This window comes from Hippocampus zosterae, chromosome 10 (genome assembly GCF_025434085.1).
Source record: "Hippocampus zosterae strain Florida chromosome 10, ASM2543408v3, whole genome shotgun sequence".
Lineage (NCBI taxonomy): Eukaryota > Metazoa > Chordata > Actinopteri > Syngnathiformes > Syngnathidae > Hippocampus > Hippocampus zosterae.
Genome location: NC_067460.1, coordinates 25,137,427 through 25,160,832, shown reverse-complemented (window position 1 = coordinate 25,160,832; position 23,406 = coordinate 25,137,427). Strand labels below are relative to the sequence as shown.

At 48.9% G+C, this 23,406-nt stretch overlaps 1 protein-coding gene across 2 annotated transcripts in view; it reads right to left on the bottom strand.

Moving 5' to 3' along the window:
• robo2 (roundabout, axon guidance receptor, homolog 2 (Drosophila)) overlaps positions 1-23,406 on the bottom strand; it is a 264,283-nt gene that overhangs the window by 173,751 nt on the left and 67,126 nt on the right. For both annotated transcript variants that reach the window (XM_052077678.1, XM_052077679.1), the window contains exons 3-5: positions 5,553-5,710; positions 5,358-5,478; positions 4,919-5,057 (exon numbers count right to left, since the gene is read on the bottom strand). In XM_052077678.1, coding sequence (XP_051933638.1) covers positions 4,919-5,057; positions 5,358-5,478; positions 5,553-5,710 — 418 coding nt within the window. The remainder of the gene's footprint in view (positions 1-4,918; positions 5,058-5,357; positions 5,479-5,552; positions 5,711-23,406) is intronic.

Genomic DNA, 23,406 nt, shown 5'->3' with positions numbered 1-23,406 from the left:
GCCCCGGCGTCAAGGTTGAAAACGCCTTCATGTGAGGATTTAACTTCCTGCTGTTCATTTGCATGTATGTGTGTGTGTGTGTGTGGGGGGGGGGGGCGGAGGTGCGCCGAGTAGTAATGTGGGGCGAGGCCATTTCCGGATTTGAAACAAATCCGTAAATGGGCGAGTGAAGGGATGCCAGCGTCTTACGAGTGGCAGTCAAGAGGCGAGCGGGCGGCATTCTGGACCAACTGGAGACGCGTGATGGAGGACCGGCCGACTCCAAAGTCAAGTAATCCAGCCGTGGATTTTCAGGATGTGAAATTTTTGTTGACGAATGTACGTTTGTGTTTTGATGACTTATTCTCAAAGTGTCACGCCTCTTTGATTTCTTTTGAAATGCACATTATGATCCAATCATCCATCCATCTTCTACCGCTTATCCGGGGCCGGGTCGCGGGGGCAACAGCTTTAGCAGGGAAGCCCAGACTTCCCTCTCCCTAGCTACTTCTTCCAGCTCTCCCCGGGGGATCCCGAGGCGTTCCCAGGCCAGCTGGGTGACATAGTCTCTCCAGCGTGTGCTGGGTCTTCCTCGGGGTCTCCTCCCGGTGGGACATGCCCGGAACACCTCACCAGGGAGGCGCTCAGGAGGCATCCGAATCAGATGCCCAAGCCACCTCATGTGGCTCCTCTCGATGTGGAGGAGAAGCGGCTCGACTCGGAGCCCCTCCCGGATGACCGAGCTGCTCACCTTATCTCTAAGGGAGAGCCCGGACACCCTGCGGAGAAAACTCATTTCGGCCGCTTGTATCCGGGATCTCGTTCTTTCGGGCACGGCCCATAGCTCGTGACCACATTATGATTATGATGATTTGAATCAACTCAGGCCAATGTACGACTGACAGCACAACCCCAAAGAAGGGGTGCTGCAAATCGGGACGGACTTCAGTGCATATTTTATCTTTACAAAGAGGGCGGAAAAAAAATGGCTTCACCGGACTGCTTTGTGGATTTGCACCTTCAATCAATTTTTTTTTCTCCAGGCACGCACAAAGGGAGACTGCATTTCTGACCCGATAACAAGCCACAGAAAACGTCAACCCCGCCGACCCCGAAGTGTATGCAATTGTACGTAAACGAGATTTCATTCCCCTTTGGAACTCGCAAAGGCATGATTTGGATTTACGATGCTATGAATCTCAATCACGCGTAGTGTGTGTTTTCGCAAGTTACGCAGCACAAGAGAGGACGTTATATCGTGCGTTGTTGCTTTTGGCCGATGCGCCGGGATTTCATTCCGTGTCGTCGATAAAACAGTGACGGAGGGCAGCCGGAAAGTCAAGTCGTTTACCGCCGGCGATTCTTTTGGACAATTGCATCTGGCGGGAAGGCGCAGTTTGCGGCCATACTTTCCGGAACATTGTCACCGCGGTCCATTACCCCCAGCAGCTGGACAAGCCATACGAGCAGTCGTACCTATACGATGCACGTACACGGCACGGCCGCATGCCAACAGAAGCTAAGCTCGTGCCGCCGATCCCTGGAATGTGTTTTGAATTATTTTAGATTTTTTTTGCGTGACATTTCTCGCTCAAAGGCGGCATTCCTGCTCGCAGACTGTCAGCTGCACCTCTCTCAGCACAGGTACTTAAAAAGCCATAATTATTTGAATGAATGTATTTGAATATACGGCGGAAGTATTGTGGAGAGCAGAAAGCGGCGTCTTGCAAAACAATTTGCCAGCAAGCTCTCAGGCGCTAATGCGACCGACGCTAGCGCCTTCTTATTTGCGGAACGAGAACCGTGTCCTCGCGCTTTCCTTCGCCCACTAAATTGAAATGAAAAGCTTTTGGACCATCATCTGCTCATTTGCGCTTGGCTTTGCCTTGCTTTTGCCTCAGAAGAGCAAAGTCAAACGTTGTCGTCATCTTCCAAATTGGAATCGGAATCCCTGCGAGCCGACTGCAAGCGGCCACAACAAGGGAACAGTGGCTCTTTATTGGCCTACAACTCGGTTTTCCATTAGAGCCGGAATGCCACCGCAGAGCGCAGCCAACAACTCGGCTCTCGTTTTTCGCCGTTCCCGAGCGGGCACGGACGCACGCGCGCCCCGGGAGCAAAGTCGACAATCGTCCAACACGTCATTGCCGGAATGTCAACGAGTGCCAAGACGAGAGACGCGCTTTTCTGACGGAGGTGTGCGGCGATGGGTTTTGCAAACAAGCGGGAGAGGGAGGGCTGCGCCGCTGTGGGAATGGCCACAGCGGACTTCATTGATGGCTAACCAAAGTGTCTCCTGTCATTCCCGTTAAATGTGGCGCATAAATCACACCTTAGAGTCTCGCCCAAGTGGAATGCACATCTGCGCTGTGAAGTGGGCACTTGGGACACCCACCCCCAGCACAATACCTGTGCCACCCATGGGCGAGGGGGGGTATGATATGAGAAGGATTGATATTACCATGACTCAAATGGTTTGTGCCCCGTGCTCAAAAATGTTTGGATGAACTACGTCACACTGAGCAGATGAAATGATAAAAGAAGTCAATCAACAAAAACAAGAAACGATTCCCCCTCCAGATCCAAATCTCATCTCATACGGACGTGCAATTAGAACCAAAAAGACGCGGGGGGGCCATCTCATCACCTGAGCAGTGTTTTATTTATTTATTTTCAATATTTGCAGGCGCAGCGTTCTCCCTCCCGATTTCGTTCGCCTCCATCCCATAATAGTCCTCGCATCCGGCGCGGAAGATATGAGATCAGCCGGCCGTTAAAACAAAGCATCTGTTATGACTTGACAACTTCATTTGCCGTTTATGGATCTTTTCCCCGACATGTGGCAGATTGCCGTTTTTAATTGTTTCTGCATGCGTGCGTGCGTGCGTGCCTGCCTGCAATCCTCTGTGGGCTTCTGATTATATTGCAGCAACTGGCCCGTTATCATATTTCAACCAACCCCCCCCCCTTCCAAAAAAAAAAATAATTACAAATGCCTTCCAATGGAGACGGTGGTCGTGAAAGGAGAACATCGCGATGGCATCCAGCAGCGGAGAACATGAAGGCTTTTGTTTACTCAGCTGAGGCTCCAGCTCGCCTCCTTCACGAAGATTTGAACGGCAAAGAAATGAAGCAGCGTGTCCCAATTTCGTTTTGGAATGGCGGCGGCACATTTTTCTAGGGTTCTTTTAAAACTTTTTTTAACGAACATTGGCGCTTTTTGGTTCGGGGGGGGCGGGGAATCTTGATCATTTGTATTTTCTGCAAAGAAATGCTCTGAAGGACATTTTGGGAGAAAAAAAAATAAGGACCTTGTTTCTACAGGGCCTGGTGTACAGAAATACCGAAATAAATCGTTTTATAAACTCAAGATGCAGTTTCAGTTCATTTTTGGGGGGGAGGGGGGAATCTTGATCATTTGTATTTTCTGCAAAGAAATGCTCTGAAGGACATTTTGTGAGAAAAAAAATAAGGACCTTGTTTCTACAGGGCCTGGTGTACAGAAATACCGAAATAAATAGTTTTATAAACTCAAGATGCAGTTTCAGTTCGTTTTTGGGGGGGAGGGGGGAATCTTGATCATTTGTATTTTCTGCAAAGAAATGCTCTGAAGGACATTTTGTGAGAAAAAAAATTAAGGACCTTGTTTCTACAGGGCCTGGTGTACAGAAATACCGAAATAAATCGTTTTATTAACTCAAGATGCAGTTTCAGTTCGTTTTTGGGGGGGAGGGGGGAATCTTGATCATTTGTATTTTCTGCAAAGAAATGCTCTGAAGGACATTTTGTGAGAAAAAAAATAAGGACCTTGTTTCTACAGGGCCTGGTGTACAGAAATACCGAAATAAATAGTTTTATAAACTCAAGATGCAGTTTCAGTTCATTTTTGGGGGGGAGGGGGGAATCTTGATCATTTGTATTTTCTGCAAAGAAATGCTCTGAAGGACATTTTGTGAGAAAAAAATTAAGGACCTTGTTTCGACAGGGCCCGGTGTACAGAAATACCGAAATAAATAGTTTTATAAACTCAAGATGCAGTTTCAGTTCGTTTTTTGGGGGTCAGGGGGGGTTCTATTTCATGAATGATTTTTTCCCCCAATAATTCCCCTATATAATACCTTGGTAGTTTAATTTTTTTAAATTATTATTTTGAACACAGTCAACAAGGTATAACGACGGCAACAGCCAGTGTAGTGGGAAAAAAAATATTTCAACCACGCTGACTTCCTACAGGAGTCCGCAATGGATCACGTTCTTTATTGTTTTATTGTTTTATTGTTGTATGTATGATATTAGCTTCATGTACAGCACTTTGTAGACAGCAGTGGCTGTTTTTAAGTGTTCTATAAATACAGTTGAGTTGAGGTTTCACTCGATTGCAATTGACCGGTAAGATTGTTTTATGTGGTTTTGTCTTTTTTTTTTTTCCCTGGAAGAAGAAAAAAAACCCTCTCATCATCCTCTCTGGACTCGTTTCCAGAGCCAACTGCCTTTCATCAACTGGTGTACAATTTTTTTTTCTCCATGCGTGTTTACTTTGGCACGATGCGTTAAAAAAAAAAAAAAGTCTGGCAGACAGTGAACCCACAAAAAACAACCGTTATCAGATGCAAACACGCCGCCCACGCTTTAGCCTTGAGGGTGATGCAATCACCATGTGAGGCAACCCCCGTTTCAGTCCACTTGTGACACTGACGCTGCTCTTTGCCATTTAGGTGCAGGGACTCTGAGCACCAAAATTTAGCTGGCAAGTCCGGGTGTGAAAATGACCCATGCCAAATATGGAACAGGAAGTCAGCCGTTGTAGTTCCAAGAGGCAATTTGGATCAAATTCCAGCGCTTTGACCGATCGCTATTGGGAAATTCTTTCAAATGAGCCGCAAACTGCTTTCTGCAGACGGAGCGCTATTTTCATTTCGAAGCTCACGGGTTGTCTTACCTCCCGCGAGGGACGTCCACATCGTCCTTCCTCCAGCGAACGTTGGGCTGGGGGTCTCCGGTCACCTGGCAGCGGAACTCCACTGTCTCATCCTCCAACACCACCTGGTTGATAGGCCGGCGAAGGAAGGTCGGTCGCTCTGCAATTGCAGAAAAACACGCGTGTGGGTGTTGGCCGCTTTGCCTTCCTTGACATCTGTCACGTTTTTGTCGACGGTACACCAAAAATGATCACGGCTCAGAAGTGGCGCGCTGCTCGTTGAAGGAAGCAAATGACCGGGCCAGCAGGATCAAATATTTTTGATAAACATCAATTCCACAGCAATCATGTTCCTGGGTCCGTTTGACCCGAGAAATGATGAATGAACAAAATAAATGTCTAAAACCAACCTTTTGAAATTTTGCGCAGAGAGAGAGAAAGAAATGGAAATCAAGCTTACCAAACACGGTGACTTGTGCCGTCTCGCTGTCCCGCTCTCCCACCATGTTCGTACCCACGCAAATGTACATGCCGGCGTCGCTTTTCTTTGTGTTGGAGATCATCAGCTTCCCTCCGCGGATCTGAAACCACAAGGCTTTGTTTGAGTCTTTCGAGGTCAGGGATTTGATTGAGGAGGTTGGGGTTGGGCACCGACCGTGACTCTGTCGTCCTTGTCCTCGATGCGCACTTTGTCCTTCTTCCAGTAGATGGTGGGCTCGGGGTGACCTCGGGGAGGAACGCACTCCAGGATGGCCGGCTCGCCCGCCGCCACCACCACGTCGGTCGGGTTCTGCCGGAAGTCGTCGCGCAGCACTAAAAGGGAGGGACGGGGGAAAAAAACAACACAAAACCATTTTCAGCGATTTCTCTGCTAGCAGCTCATGGGAATCGATTTCTTTGCCTTTACTAACAATATCAGAAAGTAATCTTATCAAGTTGAATATTAGAGTTGTCAATCTTTGGGTCATGCTGAATTGAAACCAAATTTCCAAGACTAAACCCGACTAAGCCTGAATTCCAGAGTCGAATGCGGAACAAAGACTGAAACCCAAGTCATCCGGGTCATGGCAACCAAACAACGGTTGATTTTGATTGAAAAAGCTGCGGGAAAAAGCTAATGGGACCTAACGGGCATCCTAACTCCTGAACTGAAAGCCTTACTCCCTGTTCAGGGAGCCCTCCAGTTGCAAATGAGTCAAGGCAAAGAAAAAAAAATGAACTGGATGAATGACAATATCCACGTGGCTCTTGGATTTTATACCCACGAGCGCAGCGCTAGCTTGAAATCTTGCCTTCAAAAGTTGAACTTGAAACCTTAACTCTTCTCCAAATCTCTAATTTGCAAAGCTAAACCAGGTTAAGATGCAGATTTAAGGAATCCATCGTTCCAGTGAGCGAGGGTCACCCTGACCTGCTCCTCGCAGCCTGCTCTCCATCGCCGCCCCCCCCCCCCCTCTCACCTCCCCCTCTAATCCCGGGAACGCCACTTTGAGAATTCCCCGTTGCGCCTCTGAAGGGGCGGCCACAGGTCCTCATGCACATTCCGAAGGGTTGCTTGTCGGCGGGATTTACAAGGAGGATGGGAGGGACTGGATAACTGGTGGCCCCGCCCTTTTTTCACCCCTCGTCTTGATTTCCGACGGGGAGACGGCGAGCGTTCAAGCCAATTATCGCGGGCTCGAGAGGGGGACTTCGATGTGATGTGAATGCAAATGGGGGCACTCCACACGAGACGCGGAAAAGGTAGGCGGCGGGTTTCCGTGGAGGACTTGGGAGGTAATTAGTTGCCCCCCTTGCTCCCGCCCCCCCTCCTTTGTTTGCTTTATCTATGGATGAACCCCAATGGTTTAAAGGATGGCCTGGTGCGCATAGCACACACACAGAATGTTGTTTGCCTGGAATTGTTCCCCTCCGTTCAGTCGCGATGGCACCCGAGGGAGTCGAGTCAGGAAGCCACATCAGTTTAGTTGATTGAACATGAATTTCATCCAAACCATTGCAGGAAAGGCAGCCTCGGATGAAAGTGAACATTCGACACCCTCGCGTAGGCTTGGAAGCCGATGTCAGATTCCGGATCCTTGATTCAAAAACTCCTTTGGAAACGCTAACTCAGCTTCGAAAGCCAAAAGCCAGGCTTCCAACCCCAATGGCAAAATTAAACGTGGACCCAAATTTGGAACCGCATCTTAGCTTCAAGCCACCATTCCCAAAAACTTGAAACCCCAATTTCAGGCCCTCATTTGAAGACCTAAACCCAGGCTTGAAATCCGAATGGGAAACCTTCAAAGTGCAGATCAAGCCAGGAAGCGGAAGCAAGATGTAAACGCTCATTGGCAAGGCAAAACCTGACTTGAAACCACAATTCAAAGCTCTAACCTTGGACTTGGAAGCCCAATTGGAAAGCCTCCGCCCGACTTGAAATCCCAAAGCGCAATGTCCCTTCAACCATTTGAGACCGTGACAAAACGAGGACCTTTCCTTCTGGCGCAGACAACGGTCCGCCGACGTGTGAAACAGACGCAGTGCAGCGCCAACTACTGCCAGGGAGGACCCCGCGTCCTCCCTCCATGAGTACCCGATAGCTTGAAATACGCTCCCGTGACCCGGCGCGCCATTCCCGACTCCAAAGCCGCCGAACGCGAGAGCCTATTTAGGCGCAAGCGGGCCCAAGGCGGCGGAGGGAGCGCCACATCCCACGGCCGCTTTCCCGCTTGTCTTTGTCTGCGCATTGAGGCACTTGACTCACGCTTTTTGTTTTCCTAGAACAAAGTCAACGGGCTGATAAGCCGGCGCCTATTTGATGTCGGTCGGGGAAAGTGAACTCTCGCTCCCGCTCGGCAGCCCTCAAGGCATCCGGTCCCGGATGAAGGATAATTGCGTTTCTACCGTGAAACGATCGCAACAACACCTCGCCTCCTGCCGAGTTCCAGGAGAGCCGCCTGAACCACCCTACCCCCCACCCCCTCCTCAACCCCCCAGCCCAAACTCTTCCTCCTGGGTTATTAATATTTATATGTTTGGTTGCATTGACACCCCCCACCCCCTCCTCTTTGTTGGCAAGCGTTATCGGCGGATCAGGCTGCAGGCGAAGCAGGAGCCGTATCCGCAAAGTACGAATCTTGTGTTTTTCTTGACATTAAAAAAAAAAAAAAGATTAAAAAAATGTCAGTATGAGAGGAGTGGGCTGGTTTGAAGATTACAGCTCCTCCACCTTGAACTTGAGACGGCGTGGAGCTCCCCCGTGGGGGTGCGGGCGAACGGGCCGGCGGAGGTTCCCTGCCAGAATTGACTCCCACGCATGCCACATTTTGACATCATTAAGAAAGAATGATACAATAAACGGACAAAAAGATTGGGACGCCAACGCCGACAGGAAGGAAGGAAAATGTGGCGTCAACTTCAAGTCCAACACTGATTTTAGAGCGTGATTTGAAACCGTCGAAAGCCCGCTCGGAACCGCTACACCGAAGCGCGCCGGCGCAGTGAAGTGTATCGGCTTCCAACCATCTCCACATAGATTGACTGGATCGCAAGGTGCGCCCGATGCTTTCGTGTAAACCGGGTAAGGCATACTTGGCAAGAACGTGGGTTCGGGGACGACGACCGTGCCTCCCCCGCATCCCCACCCTTAACATTACTCATGTGGCGGCTATGACATTGCTTGTCAGTAAGATGAGTGGGCAGCCTTGCAGCCCGCATACCAAGTGCTGACAAAGCCATTCACAGGCTCGCACCGAAAGCATGCGGTCACAGAGGGGCACCTTCACAGACGCGACACCAAAACCACTGAGGAAGTTCGAAAAAAAATAAAAATAAATGGCCCCAACCAACAAGATATTGGCTGGAAAAGTCTCATGTAAAAGAATGGAGAACTTATAGCTGCGATCCATAACCTTCTTGAAATGGGTCCTGCTAAACGTGAAGGGGGGGGTGCAGGAGCCTATCCCAGCTGTCTTCGGGCAGTAGGCGGGGGACACCCTGAATCGGTTGCCAGCCAATCGCAGGGCACACAGAGACGAACAACCATCCACGCTCACATTCACACCTAGGGACAATTTAGAGTGTTCAATCAGCCTGCCATGCATGTTTTTGGAATGTGGGAGGAAACCGGAGCACCCGGAGAAAACCCACGCAGGCCCGGGGAGAACATGCAAACTCCACACAGGGAGGCCGGAGCTGGAATCGAACCCGGTACCTCTGCACTGTGAAGCCCACGTGCTAACCACTGGACTACCGGGCCGCCCTCCGATAGCATTTAATTTTTGTTTTTTTAAAAACAGCTTGTAGGCTCCCCTCAGGTGGGAACGCAAGGAGATCCAATCAGAGTGAAATTGTCAATCGGTACAAATGCCCCGGTGACCAAGCTGCAATTACATTTTTCATAAGACTGCAACGCATGTGTATTTTTATTGCTTCCCCCCGGCCCCCACCCCCCTTCATCCAGTCCACAGCACAAAAGCTCTTCAAGCTTTCATACTGGTGCCAGGTCAGGAGGCTGAGAAACAGGAGAGGCAGATTAGAAGCCCGAGGGAGGTGGGGGACATCGGCATGGCACCGAGCGCGTTAACGCTCTGATTGGAAAAATCGCACAAACGCACACACGATATCCGGGCTTTGCCGTAAAGAGCTAGCTCGGAGCTATGACATCATTTCATTGGAGTGGAGGGCTCACAAAGAGTCTCATTACAATGTTTTCACTGCCGCCCTGAGAGGAGGGAGCGAGTGTATATGTCGGCAGACGAAACACACCAGTGTGTTGTTGCTATTCGTCTCTGTGCTGGGGGGGGGGGGGGGGTCGGGATCACTCTATGAGAGGAGATAGGCTCGCTGACCTTTGCACTCCACCTGTCCAGATGCAGACAGCGAGCCGCGGGTCAAAGCGCAGCTGAAGCCATACCAACAGCTGAGGAACTCGTTGGGAGTGCGTTTTCGCCTCTACATGTGTTTTAAAAAAAAAAAACAGATTGCTGAAAAAAGAGAAAGAAAGAAAGAAAGAAAATCCCGGTGGCAAAACGTATCCCGTTTAAAACGCCAAATGTATCACGCTAAAAAAAACGCAAAACACATCACATTCAAAGGTGAAATTTAACACGATATTGACCTTTTTTGTTTTTTTTTTTCCACATTTTTTTTCCAAGGCCAGATGTGATACAGTGACCGAGCGGCTGCGTCTCACACCGTCTCCCGCGCGAGCCCGATCGCTTTCAGTCATCACGCCGACTGCAGATGAAGCCACGAGCACCATGTCAATGAACCGCGCCCCGCCGAGCTGCCCGATAGCATCTCCCAACGCCATCCGCCTCCATCGCAGCCCAGGGAACTGTAAATAACACTGTCACTTTTTTTTTTTTTTCTTCTCGGTGATAAGACGCGGCAAGCGCGGTCAAGACGAGACGAGACGCGGCTGACAGCGATACGGCAGCGCAAGGCAGAAATTCAAAAGGCAGCCGTACGACGGAACGAAACGCGCATCTTTTATGCGCGCAGATGCATCCGAGGGGAAGATGGAGGAGAAGATTGGCTTTGAAGGAAAAGAGCCGAGACAATAGACGCCACAACGCAGCGGCGTGATGAGAGAAGGCTCACTCAAGGTCAAAGCGAAGAGATGGCGGGGAGGACGCGGACGCTGGGAAATGCGGAGAAGGCATTCCGGCCATTTGGACAACAAAGGCAAAAAAGGGCGCACGCAACCATGAACGGGCTCTCGCGCGCTTTCGCCGTGGCAAATCCTTTAAGTGATCATCACACTGGGCTCCGCCCACTTTAGGTGGAAGAAAAAAAAAGAAAATATGCTACCTCAATAAATATCGACAAACAACAAAAGCATCTCAAATGCATTGACCGAAAAAAGTTCAATACAGCTGAACTGTTTGATCAGGCAGCGATACGTTTTTGTGACACTAGAGGGAGCCACACTTTGAAAGTCGCAGGTCTGGGACACTCGTCCTTAATTGGGCTCACTTGGGAGAGGGTTAGACTTTGTCAAAAAAAATACTCTACAATTTGCCCCAAACGTATGAACTATTTTAGAACAACACCTAAGGTCACTCCAGAAAGCAGATGGAAATTCCCCAGCATTGGTGGGCGGAGCCTGAGACATCCTGGAAGATGAGCGGATTTGCTGACGAGACGCTCGCCTGCTGTGAATCATTTGTTGAACTCATAATTGAATAACTGGACAAGAAAAACAAACTAAAGAATCGTCAAAGTGGTTTAAAAAGTCTACTTTTCAGAATTTCACCTTTGACCTTCCTCATAAACGTATTTTAATAACATGATGATTGTGCTTCACATAAAAAGTTTGAAGAACTCCGGCGCTCATAATGGTAGCAGTAATGAGGCTGTACGATTGATTACACAGGCAACCCCCCCCCCAAAAAAACCCCAAAACTAATGTCACTCCTGAGAAAGAAAATAATGAACTCCAAATGGCCCTTTTCCCCTTCACGGGCCCCAACAACGGCGGCGCGCGCTCACGCCGCTGCCTAATCCGTGCGTTGTGGTAATGTATAGCTCATTAAAACGTTAGCTAAAAACTCATTAGCATTCACTTGAAGAAGTAATGGCTTCATCACCGTAATGTGCTGAAAAGCAAAGAAAAAGACAGGAAATAAAAGGAGGGGGGGGCGCAGAGCCACAGCTTTTCTAATCACTTAATTGAGTCGCAAATGGTACTCATTTGCATAATAAATAAAAGACGTGTCGTAGCCTTCATGGCTATCGTTAAGGACGCATTCCCTCGCCCTCCAAAAGAAAAATAAAATCATCATCATCACTTCTTGTTGACGCTTAACGAGCGTGTTTTGTCGAGAGGGGGGGGGCGGAGGGAGCGGGCGGGCCGATCGGCTTTGCGGGTTTTCACTTGGCACACGCCTCCAGTGTGCCCGATCCCGCGCCGGCCAATACGGATGAACAATGCGCCCCGCGGGACTCGCTGCCCACTCCTATAAGGCGCGGGGGCCCGGCGTGATGGCTGCGCTCAAGTCTGGAGTGGACACTTTACAGCCAGAAGGGGGGCGCAAGACGTGAGGGAGGGCGAAGGAAAATGGGGGGAGGAGGGCGTGATGGGGGGGGAAGATGAGGACAGGGATTGATTTTCTGCCAGTGTCGGCGGGGAGGGGGCGGCAGATTTTGTTCCGGAGCTGGTGCGAAATCTGTACTTCGGGGTGGGGGTGTCAAGTGAAACGAAAACGTAAACATCTGTAGGCTACATTTAAAGAGTCCGACAAATGCGGCCTTCCTTTGATGCATCTTTGGGGGGCGGGGGGGGGAAGCACGTGCGTCGTTTTGTACATGAGGGTGAAGCGGCTGAAATGAAACCGCAAACGCATCCTTCCGAGGCTTCATTTGAAAGCCGCGTGAGAGGTGACCCAATTCAAAGACTCCTTCAAATGTGGCTTCCTCTCCCGTTTTTTTTTTTTTTTTTTTTCTTTTCGTGGTGAGCGTTGTTACGCAGCTTGTGGGTGGAACTCCCTTTGCTTAGGGGGACCAAACCACAAAGGGATCATGGAGAGGTTAAATTTGAAGGTGTACTCCTGCACTCAGGCATGCCCCGAATCAAAGACTCCTTCAAATGTGGCTTCTATTTCACAATTTTTTTTTCTTTTTTGTGGGGAGGAGACAGACTTGGCGTGTACTTCCTGTATTTGAGGGCAAGGGAAGTGAAATTAGGGCAAAAAATGATTCTTTAGTGGCTACATTTGAAGGCAGTGTGTGGATGTCCACGTTAAAGACACCTTCTAATCTTGCCTTCCTTTTCTAAATTTAAATTTAAATTTGTTACGTTGTTCGCTCTTGGGTTGCGCTTCCTGTACTTGAGGGCCAAGTGAGTGAAATGAAACTATGGATGCTACATTTTAAGTCTGTCCAAATCAGAGTCCTTCAAATGTGGCCTTAGTTCCCGTCTTATAACAATGCGCTTCATAACCGATCGTCTCGGTTAGAATTCCTGTACGTGAAGGTAAAAGCAGTGAAATGAAATCACAAAAGGATCTTGAGGCTATGATGTTTTATTTTTCATGAACTTCATCAACAGCTAGTTGCTGAAAACCACATTTATTCATGTTTTCTTTTCGGATTAAGATGCCACAAGATGGCGTCAATGCTTCAGTTTATAGGAAAGCAGTAATTTCCCTGTCTCAATAAGAATTGGTGAAGTATGTTTTAAGTGGTACATCTTGACTTTTCTACGACCTTGTCCGGAAGGAGCGAAGCTAATCCTGGGTTGTTAGCGGGAGTAGACTCCCTGTCAAGTGCTTTAGCATGAGTTGGAAATTATATGCTTTAGGATGCTAGTTTTAAATATGGTTCCAGTTTGAAATCTTTTAATATAAGTAATTATAAACATTTCACGGGCAGGGTTTGGTCCCTTTCCGCTGCGAATAGTGTATGATTAGCGTCCTCATTCAATCAACTAACATTACATTTGGGAAGGCGCTAACATTTCCGTTTGAATATATACTTTGCTAGCAGACAGCCAGCCTGCTAGCATCACGCCGCGAAAGTAATGTTGAGATCCTGCGGTACAAACGATGACTTCTGTTAGCGAGTTCCCGCGGCTACCATACGCTAGCTTGCGGAGAGCGTCACAGCGCCACATAGTTTGGAACATGTGTCGTCTTCTCTCTGCTTGTCGGCATGCTGCTTGCTATTAAGCGGCGTCATTGAAGAAACGTGATGCCGTTTTGGTGGTCTCCGGCTTCATTTGTCTCGGGACGGGGTGTCACTTTGAATGAGCGCCGGCTCGCATGTTTTGAAGTGGTCGTCTTGGATACGGTCGACTTGCCAGGCAACTCCGTTCAAACGCAGAGCCCAAATTCTATTCATGGTGTCTGAGTGAACCCGCAGATCGGAGAAGGGGAAATGAAAACCATAATGGAGTAAGGATTAAACATTTATATTTAGAAACAAATCTCTGAATTCATTTTAGAGATCTGAAAACGGCAGCTCAAGCCGACTGTGTTGTTTGTCTTCTCTTCATGTCTTACAAAATGCTTTGTACATTTCCCAAACGTTTTTTTTTTTTAAATTTTATTTCTTTGCATTTTTTGTTCATTCCTTTATTTTCTTTGAAATGTCTTTTACGCATTTGTTTTTAAAGGTTTCTCGAATGCTGCAATTTAAATTATGCAAAGCACATGAAATGCGCTGCCCATATAAAACTAGCTTGCTTAATTTTTGTGTATTTTTTTCTCTCATATATTTCTGTATTTTTCACCAAAAAAAGCAGTCAAATTTCCACAACACTGTATTGTGATACATTTTGTACGATTCGTGGGTTAGCAGAATCAAAAATTCTTGTCAGTTTATGTAATCTTTGAACATTTTGGAACTGGAGGCGCATACGGCGCCTGTATGGAAGGGAATGGCATGAAAATACCTCCTCTCCGATGACATTGAGGTATTGCCCTTCCGCCGGGAAAGATAATCCTCAGGATGCTGTTTAACATCGCACTCATCAACACACACACACACACACACACACACACACTCAACCACAGGCATGCGTAAGGTGAGCGGCACATTTGACACAACCATTTGTATTGAGCGACAAAGCACAGCAGCCGCTTCCTGTAATCTTCTTCTAACCATTAACACCCCCCCCCCTTTTTTTTTCTCCCAATAAATTTATATTACACAGCAGCCTCGATTTGACACGGCTGCGTTTTTTTTTTTTTTTTTTATCCTTCCCCTTTTTTTATTGTTTTGCTCCATAATTGGATTGGCAGTAACGGGCGAGCGAGCTGTTAGGAGCTTATAAAAAAAGGTGTCAGTCGGCGTTTTAATGAAGCTCCGGCTCGCCGTGGAGATGAGCGCCTCTTATCGGACATGACGATCGGTAGAAGGGAAGAATGTTTATGATCTTAATATTTTTTTTCCAGAATTTTTTGGTCATGTATTTTGTATGCTCTTTTCAAATATTTCAGGTTTTTTTCTCCCACTATTTTGTGTATTTTTGTTTTGTTTTTTAATGATGCTCTGACGCGCAGGGGCTCAAAGTCATTCCCGTCGCCGGCCATTTTGTGATCAAGGATTCCCTCGGAGGGGCTGTTATGATGGTGAAACCACATAAATGTTTCAAGGGCAAGTCAACCCCAAAATGTTCTTGACAAGAGTTTGTCGCCATGAGTCTAAATGCGGCATTTTGATGAATATTGCCTTTGTGGAGTCTGAGTTAAGCAGTAAACTCCACCCCGTTTGCTTTGTTCTGTCCATCTTAGAAGCGGCCATTTTGCCACTTTTTTTGTCAAATGAACATGACATCACAGTTGCTTTCGGCTTAGATAAACGGCCAATCGCGGCTCAGTTTCAGAAAACGGCTGCACCGGGCGAGGTTAAGCTCATGAGCTAACATGCTAATATGCTAATAGGGACCCTCTGAAATCCTCATTTTAGCCTACACTTGTGCCATCGTGCTTTCACTTGAAGCCGATGTTGATTTTTACAGCATAGCGCGCCGCCCCACAGTCGTAAAGTCACGTCCTTGTCAGGCGGCCGAGCCGAGGAGGTGTTTATTTCCACATCAATAACAACACCGCACTGAAAGGAGTCGTGAAGGATCTGCCAGCGATCTTAAATGGAGTGTGAATCCAATACTGGCATACCTTTCCAGAGCTGGGAAAAAAAAACAACGAGGAATGTTCAAGATATATTTTTTTTTCCCCAGTGGGACGATTTGGTCTTTTTCAATCAAAAGTGATACTGAATATTGATAGCGCGAGTACTAGTCTACATAAGATGTCATTTAAGACAAAAATAAGAATTTGTCACAGTATAGCGCCTGCTGAGAAAGAAAAAAAAAAAGACTGGTATCGGCAATCGCAATAAGAACTGAATATCTAAGAAAAGGTTGCTATCGGCCCGATACCTGTGCCTGGTATTGCTATTCGCCTCGCCCTATAAAACAACAGTTGCGTTTTGTATTTTATTTTTTTTACCCTAAAATGTGGCTATTGTCTTTTAATGCTTCATTTCTTTTCTCAAGTAAATCATTTTGTTCATTTGGGGGGACTATTCTGAATATTACTCATTCATTCATTCATCTTCCTAACCGCTTGATCCTCACTAGGGTCGCGGGGGGTGCTGGAGCCTATCCCAGCTGTCTCCGGGCAGTAGGCGGGGGACACCCTGAATCGGTTGCCAGCCAATCGCAGGGCACACAGAGACGAACAACCATCCACGCTCAAATTCACACCTATAGGACAATTTAGAGCGTCCAATCAGCCTGCCACGCATGTTTTTGGAATGTGGGAGGAAACCGGAGCACCCGGAGAAAACCCACGCAGGCCCGGGGAGAACATGCAAGCTCCACACAGGGAGGCCGGAGCTGGAATCGAACCCGGTACCTCTGCACTGTGAAGCCGACGTGCTAACCACTGGCCTACCGGGCCGCCCGAATATTACTCATATTTTTTGGATTTCTTTGGCCTTTTTTATGACAATTTTTTAAATACTCTTTCGATCTTTTCGAGCTCATCTATTTTGGATGCACTTGCATGTCTGCCCACGATTCAAATGCAGCAATTGCGTGCGCCGCCGTGCCCTTGTGCTCATTGTGACACAGCCCCACCCATCAGCCATGCGCACTCATGTGGTGCTGATGCAGAGCCGCACGGAGGCAACAAATGTGAATCTTAAGACTGAAAAGCCAGCTAGCGCCGCTGTAAATCATGCAGACTTGCGGCTTTTTACAAGCGACAATGCAGCGCGAGGGGCCGGTTTGCTTTTTCGAGCCCTCATGCCAAGCTCCAAATGGCTGACTCGAATCAGCTTTGCCATAAATCGATACCAGCACTTCCACAGTCGCTTACTGGTGAGACGTTTTGCCATACGGCGAAAACCTTGAGTCAACCGGGCAACGAAACATTAAAAGGTCAGGTTAGCCCAAGCCAAAGACCTGTGACGGCCGGATTCGAGTCGGCGCGTTAAATCACCTGCGAAGACATTTATTGATCGCTTCATAGATCTGAGCTCTCGAGGAAGAGCACAGGTTGGGGTTGATGTACGCAAGATTAACTTCTCCGAGCACGTCGATGTGGATGCCGTGATTTGAATGGCACCCTTAGTTGAAGTAAAGGCTCAAGCTAAACAGAAAACAATACATTTAGAGTCCACTTGAGTCTTTCCAAAAGACATGTTGCAAATTTAGCTTTTTCTTTTTTCTGGAATGGATTCTTGGCCTTTCCATTCATGATAAAGTTTCAATTCATGATTGCGCCTGTAATGGGCAGCATTTTTCACAGCCCCGCTTTGTTCAGCGGAGAGATCGGTGCTGTTGAACGGTCTGCGGCTGGATGGACGGAGGTCTTGAGGAGCCGACGATGAGAAGAAAGGAGCGTTGGCGCGGAGTGCCGATGCGGATTTGGAGCTGGGAGTCGCGGCTTGGAGTTTGAAGCGGATTACGTGGGACAGGAGAAGTGAACTAATCTCTTTTCGTCAATGGACGCTACAGCTTCGTGTTTGCTTTCAAAACTTTGCTTGTAGCAGACGTGTGCACATTTTTCAGCATGATGTCTCTGATCCACTGGTGAAAGGACACTTTGATCCTCTCCTCTTTCATCTGTAACTGCTTCAGACAACAAAGTGTATGCAGAAAAGTGGTGAAGATTGCACGACTGTCTCTGTCCTATGTGTTGTCTTGTGTTATTTTTGTTATTTTTGACTTCAAAATGGCGCCGCGAGTGGCTGCCTTTCCAGCAGCTCCTATTTTTTTGTTGTTCTACTTCTTCCTTTCATAACTTTGCTGCTGTGAATCTGGAATTTCTCCATTGAGAGACTAATAAAGGTTTTCTTAATCTTAATAATGGCAAAATATCACCCTCAAGGCACCACTGGATATTTCACATCCAATCTAAAACATGCATGATGTTCAGCGGCCTCTGATCGTCGCGCAAAAAACATTTTAAGCAGTACACATCAGCACTGCTGATGCCGAAAAATCACGGCTACTTCACACTTGCGTACATAATGATCAATTCGAGTCCACGCGCACACACACACACACACACACACACACAACGGAACACATTCACTCACGTCGACTCGTCGGCAGATTTATGGCAGCTGCGCCCGGGCCTGGCGTCGTGCCGTCGAGGGCCGCAACATCTCAGGAGGCGGAGGCGGCATGACAGGCCGTGCTCGCTTATTTCACAATCCAATTTGTGTTAATCGCGTTACGGCGGGGGGAGTAATTGCGTTAGTTGCATCTGTAATCGGCTCTCCGGCTCGCCGCGCTTGCATTGGGTATACCTTTGCGGCAGCCCCATGTCACATGGCTAACGGGTGGCGGATCGCGTTCAAAAGGGAGGCCTAGCAACAACAGGCTAAGCTAACGTTAGCGTGCGTGCTTGTGTTTGTCACCGACGTGCTAACAAACAACAACACCGAACGATGAATCATAGTCGTGGCAATAGTAGTGATTTTTAAAAATTCACCCGAGTGATCGTTTCTTGCTTTCGGTTTGTGAAACCACGCCCAAAAGTAGCCATCTTGCGCTCATCCGGAGTCACCGCTGGACGGATTTTGTCCGATTGTCCATTTTTATCTAATACATTCAAGTTGGCGGCCCGGTAGCCCAGTGGTTAGCACGTGGGCTTCACAGTGCAGAGGTGCCGGGTTCGATTCCAGCTCCGGCCTCCCTGTGTGGAGTTTGCATGTTCTTCCCGGGGCCTGTGTGGGTTTTCTCCGGGTGCTCCGGTTTCCTCCCACATTCCAAAAATATGCGTGGCAGGCTGATTGAACACTCTAAATTGTCCCTAGGTGTGAGTGTGAGTGCGAATGGTTGTTTGTTTCTGTGTGCCCCGCGATTGGCTGGCAACCGATTCAGGGTGTCCCCCGCCTACTGCCCAAAGACAGCTGGGATAGGCTCCAGATCCCCCCGCGACCCTAGTGAGGATCAAGCGGCTCGGAAGATGAATGAAAAAAGGAAGATTAACATTCAAGTTGTCGCGATGAGCCGGCAGAAAACCAAATTGCGAACGTCGCCTAAACCAGTTCTTGCGCAAGCGTCTTGTGAGTGTTGGAGGCCACGCCCTTTTCACACCGTTGCAGCGTGTTTTCATTTAAAAAAGAAACGCCGGAGCTCCCTGCTGCTCCCTTGGGAATCCAGATATCATAAAAAATGATGGCCGGCTTGCTTAGTCGGTGCTTTTTGGAATTACCCCTTTGCTACGTGATCGTTATCTCCTGCAAATCTTATCCGGAGACAGCCAGGAATCAATACTAATCGCTCGCTCTTTTAAATGAAAACACGCTGCAACGGTGTGAAAAGGGCGTGGCCTCCAACACTCACAAGACGCTTGCACAAGAACTGGTTTAGGGCGACCTTTGCAATTTGGTTTTCTGCCGGCTCATGGCGACAACTTGAATGTATGAGCTAAAAAATGGACAATCGGACAAAATCCGTCCGGCGGTGACTCCAGATGAGCGCAAGATGGCTACTTTTGGGCGTGGTTTCACAAACCGAAAGCAAGAAACGATCACGTGGGTGATTTTTTGTTGTTGTTTTTTTTACTTTGTGGATTATTTTGAATCTTTTTTTCCGCCATGCGAGGGGCCGATGATCATGCACGACAACAATCCATAACGCTTCATGTCGGAGGGGCGTTTCGCGGGAGGATATCGGCTGTACCTAATGAAGTGTCCATCCAGACAAAGAAATGACTTGATGCCCGAATGCCGTTTGCCTTTGGCTCTCCACATTAGATGCTCGCAACCTCGAAATTACACGGACACATGACCACCATATCCGAAAAGGACCCCGAGGGGGGGGGGGAGTAAAACCTAAACGGCCGTTTCTACATCCTGCCATCCGTTCAATGGCGGAGACGATTCCATCAAGGCTGGGATCAAAGGTGACTCCTGCTGCCATTTAGGAAGGAAGGCGCAATTTTTCCTCTGATTAATTCTGGGTCCTTGAAAGGTCGCCGGCGTACAGTGACATTTGAAGCGCTCGTGCCTCAACCCCCAGAGAGCGCCACGCAAGGGAGCCATTAGGGGGGCCACGCCGGTGTTTGCCAGCGACCTCTGAGTCGCCACTCCGGCGGACCGTGGGGGGGTCCACGCCGCGTCGCACGTAGCGGGGTGGCCATATGCGTACACACGTACCTACAACGACTAGCGTGTTACATACGTGTGCCGATCCCCCCCCCCCCACAGCCCATCCGGAACAGGGGAACCAGCGGATGCACTGCCCCCCTCCCCCGGGTCATGAAAGAGCACCGGGAGTTTGCGGCGGCCGTAAAAGCCAATTAGTGCCTGCAGTTTGATCAGCTCTCTCTGCTGGAGACACGCATGGACATCTAATGAGATCCAGGACGGGAGCTGCATCAAAGACGACGACAAGTTTGCAGGGGGGGGGACGACATCCTATCCCGCTCCTGAACTCTTGACCCCGGCAAACGAGCGTTTTGCTCTCCAATTGAAGCGCTTGCTCGCCATCTTTTCGCATCCGCAGACGGTTACAAACGTCTGTTCGATTGGCCAGAGATTCGCATTGTGCTGTCGATGCCAATCACGCACCCGAGTTTTTCCTTCCCTTCAAACGAACGCGGCGGCGCTGCCTTCTCCGTGGCTTCGAGTGATTCCCGAGCACAACGGGGCGCTTCTTTGCACCGCTCTGAGCTCTTTGATTGCTGTCGAAGAAACCGCGCCGCTCCCCCCCCCAAAAGGCACCGGAATGCTACAAAAACTAGCACGGAAACTCACGTTTCGAGTCAAATTCTTGGATCGCCACTGCGTACCCCCCTCCCCCACCCCCCACCTGTGTCCTGTCCTCTTTGCCACTTCTGGCGCACCGCAAGAATGGAGTGAAGCTAACCGGTCTGGAAAAAGGAGCTCAAGGGCACACAGGCGCCGTCGCCCCGACAGAGTGCACCACGTAAGCCCTTAATTTTGTTAGCGAGTTAGCATAGCATCTTTTGATTGACTTGAGTAATCGTTTCTGACATTCATTCATTCATTCATCTTCCGAACCGCTTGATCCTCACTAGGGTCGCGGGGGGTGCTGGAGCCTATCCCAGCCGTCTCCGGGCAGTAGGCGGGGGACACCCTGAACCGGTTGCCAGCCAATCGCAGGGCACACAGAAACGAACAACCATTCGTACTCACACTCACACCTAGGGACAATTTAGAGCGTCCAATCAGCCTGCCACACATGTTTTTGGAATGTGGGAGGAAACCGGAGCACCCGGAGAAAACCCACGCAGGCCCGGGGAGAACATGCAAACTCCACACAGGAAGGCCAGAGCTGGAATCGAACCCGGTACCTCTGCACTGTGAAGCCGACGTGCTAACCACTGGACTACCGGGCCGCCTCGTTTCTGACATCTCCCACGAAAAAAGTGTCCCTAAACGGAGAGGTCATCGGGAATCTTTGCCAATGCGAATCCGATTGATATTCCTTGATGAGTTGATCATGCTCAATCTCCATGAACGTGATTGAGCAGCAAACTCAATTGGAGTGACTTTGCTTCGGACGTTATCGACGGCGGGCCTCAATCTGAGTGGGGGGCGACGAGGAGAGACGGGAGGAAAACGAGGCCGAGTGCTTTTTGTTGTTCTTCATCATTCATTATTCAGCCTGCAGCCACCAAACACTGAAGAGCAGGAACCATGATAGCACAGCCACAGTTGTATTTTTCATAAAGCATGTCAGAATATGGGGGAGGAAGCGTGAAAAAAACACCCCCCCGTCCCAAAAAAAAGGGAATTTTTAAATGAAGAGCTGGCAGCTGCTCATGCATGACCGCTTCCACCCCTCTCTGGAAAAGACGACGACAATCCTCCGCTTTCTTTTTTTTTTTTGAAGCGTCTTCCATGAATGAAAGTCGCCGGTGGGTGACGGCGTGTTGCGTTTGAGTCCAAAAGTGGGCCAAGATGGCCACGCCAAATTACCCGCACACGTTGTTGTTACTGAATTAAATATGAGGGGGGGGGGGGGGCAAAAGGGTTGAGGTGAAAGGATGTGAGGGATGGTGGGGGTGGCCGCGTTCCGTCGAGTGTTGTGTTTTGCACGCATGCAAAAGCAAACAAAAGCATGGCGGGGGCAACGCTAAAAAGCTCTCATTAAGGCAGATAATTTCAGAGCGTGCAGGCGCTCACCTGACTTTTAGTCCATCGACAAATTGCTCACTGGCGATTACCATCACCCGCGCTTAATGCTTGGCCATATTTTCTAAACGCGTGCCGACAATTATGCGGGTTAAATGCAAAACTCGGGTGACGGAAGCAGTCATTCAAAAAAAGGCAAGCCTGGCTGGCTGCGACGCACAATGATGTCACCCAAATGTAGCAGCGGTGGGAGTTATTTCAAGGCCGTTTTCAGCCGCATCATGAGCAACGACGTTTTACTTTGTTTTTACTTTTACTTTTACTTTTTTTTTTTTTTTACTTTTTTTTTAAATTTTACTTTTACTTTTTTTTTTTTACTTTTTTTAAAAAATGATTTTACTGCTTGGTGCTTTCTACCGCCTTTATTACCATTTCGTCTTACTGTTTATTGCGTATGTTAAATCGCTCAGCACTTTGTATGCAGCGATGGCTGTTTGAAAGTGCTCCAGAAATACTCTTGACTTGACTTGACTTGCAATCACATAAAAAAATGAATAAAAAAAACACAAAAAGTCGGGCACTAAGTGAGCTGGCCTGAACTCCAACTACTACCGCTACCTGAACAACATTGTCGGCTAATAGTTTGTTTTGTTTTTCACGCTGAAAGGGCTCGATAGCGGATTCCTTCTTGAGCGCTAATGGCCGCTCGCCTTGGGTGGAGCACCCCGCAACACTCCCCCAGGAGCACGGACTTCACCGTCAAGCCGGCACTTTCATTAATAGCGGACACTTGAAGGAACGCGCGGGCTAATCAATTAGCACGGCGGAGGCGGCCGGCGGGACTTTTGGGAAGAAGGCGTTCGTTCGGGCAGATGTTGGAGCACCGTGATGGATGACGCCGCGTCTCGCCTTGTTTATTCTTTCCAACCAAGCGTGTGCTCACTTGACTAACTGCTGCTTATTCGCCCGGGGCGGGGGGACGCTTTTCATTTATCTTCTTTTGCCCGTTAAAATAGAGCCAACTTCCCACTCAACGGCAAAATAAACTCGCTCATTAAAAACGCGGCCCACCTGAGCGCGGAGAGCGAGTCGGCGTTTCACCGTGACGACACGCGGACTACAGCGGCCTTTCGGATTTACACTCGATCTCACGCGGAGATATCGCGCGTCCATCTTCCTGATGGGTTAATTTCCCCGACCGTCGCCCGTTGTTTGAGCGCCCCGTGACGAGCCGCTAGATGCGCTTAACGGGATCATCTCCCTCTCACGGCGCGATTGATCGGCTACGCGGCAGCCTGTCAGACGCGATCGATACGTCATTCCTTCAGTTAACAAGAGATCGCTCGCTCGCACGCCGCCTCTTCTTTCAACCCCCTCCCGCCGCTGCATTGACGCCCGCTATCTTCTTATGATTTCTCGCTGCGGATCGACGTGGACAAAAACAGTCCCGCTGTAAAGCA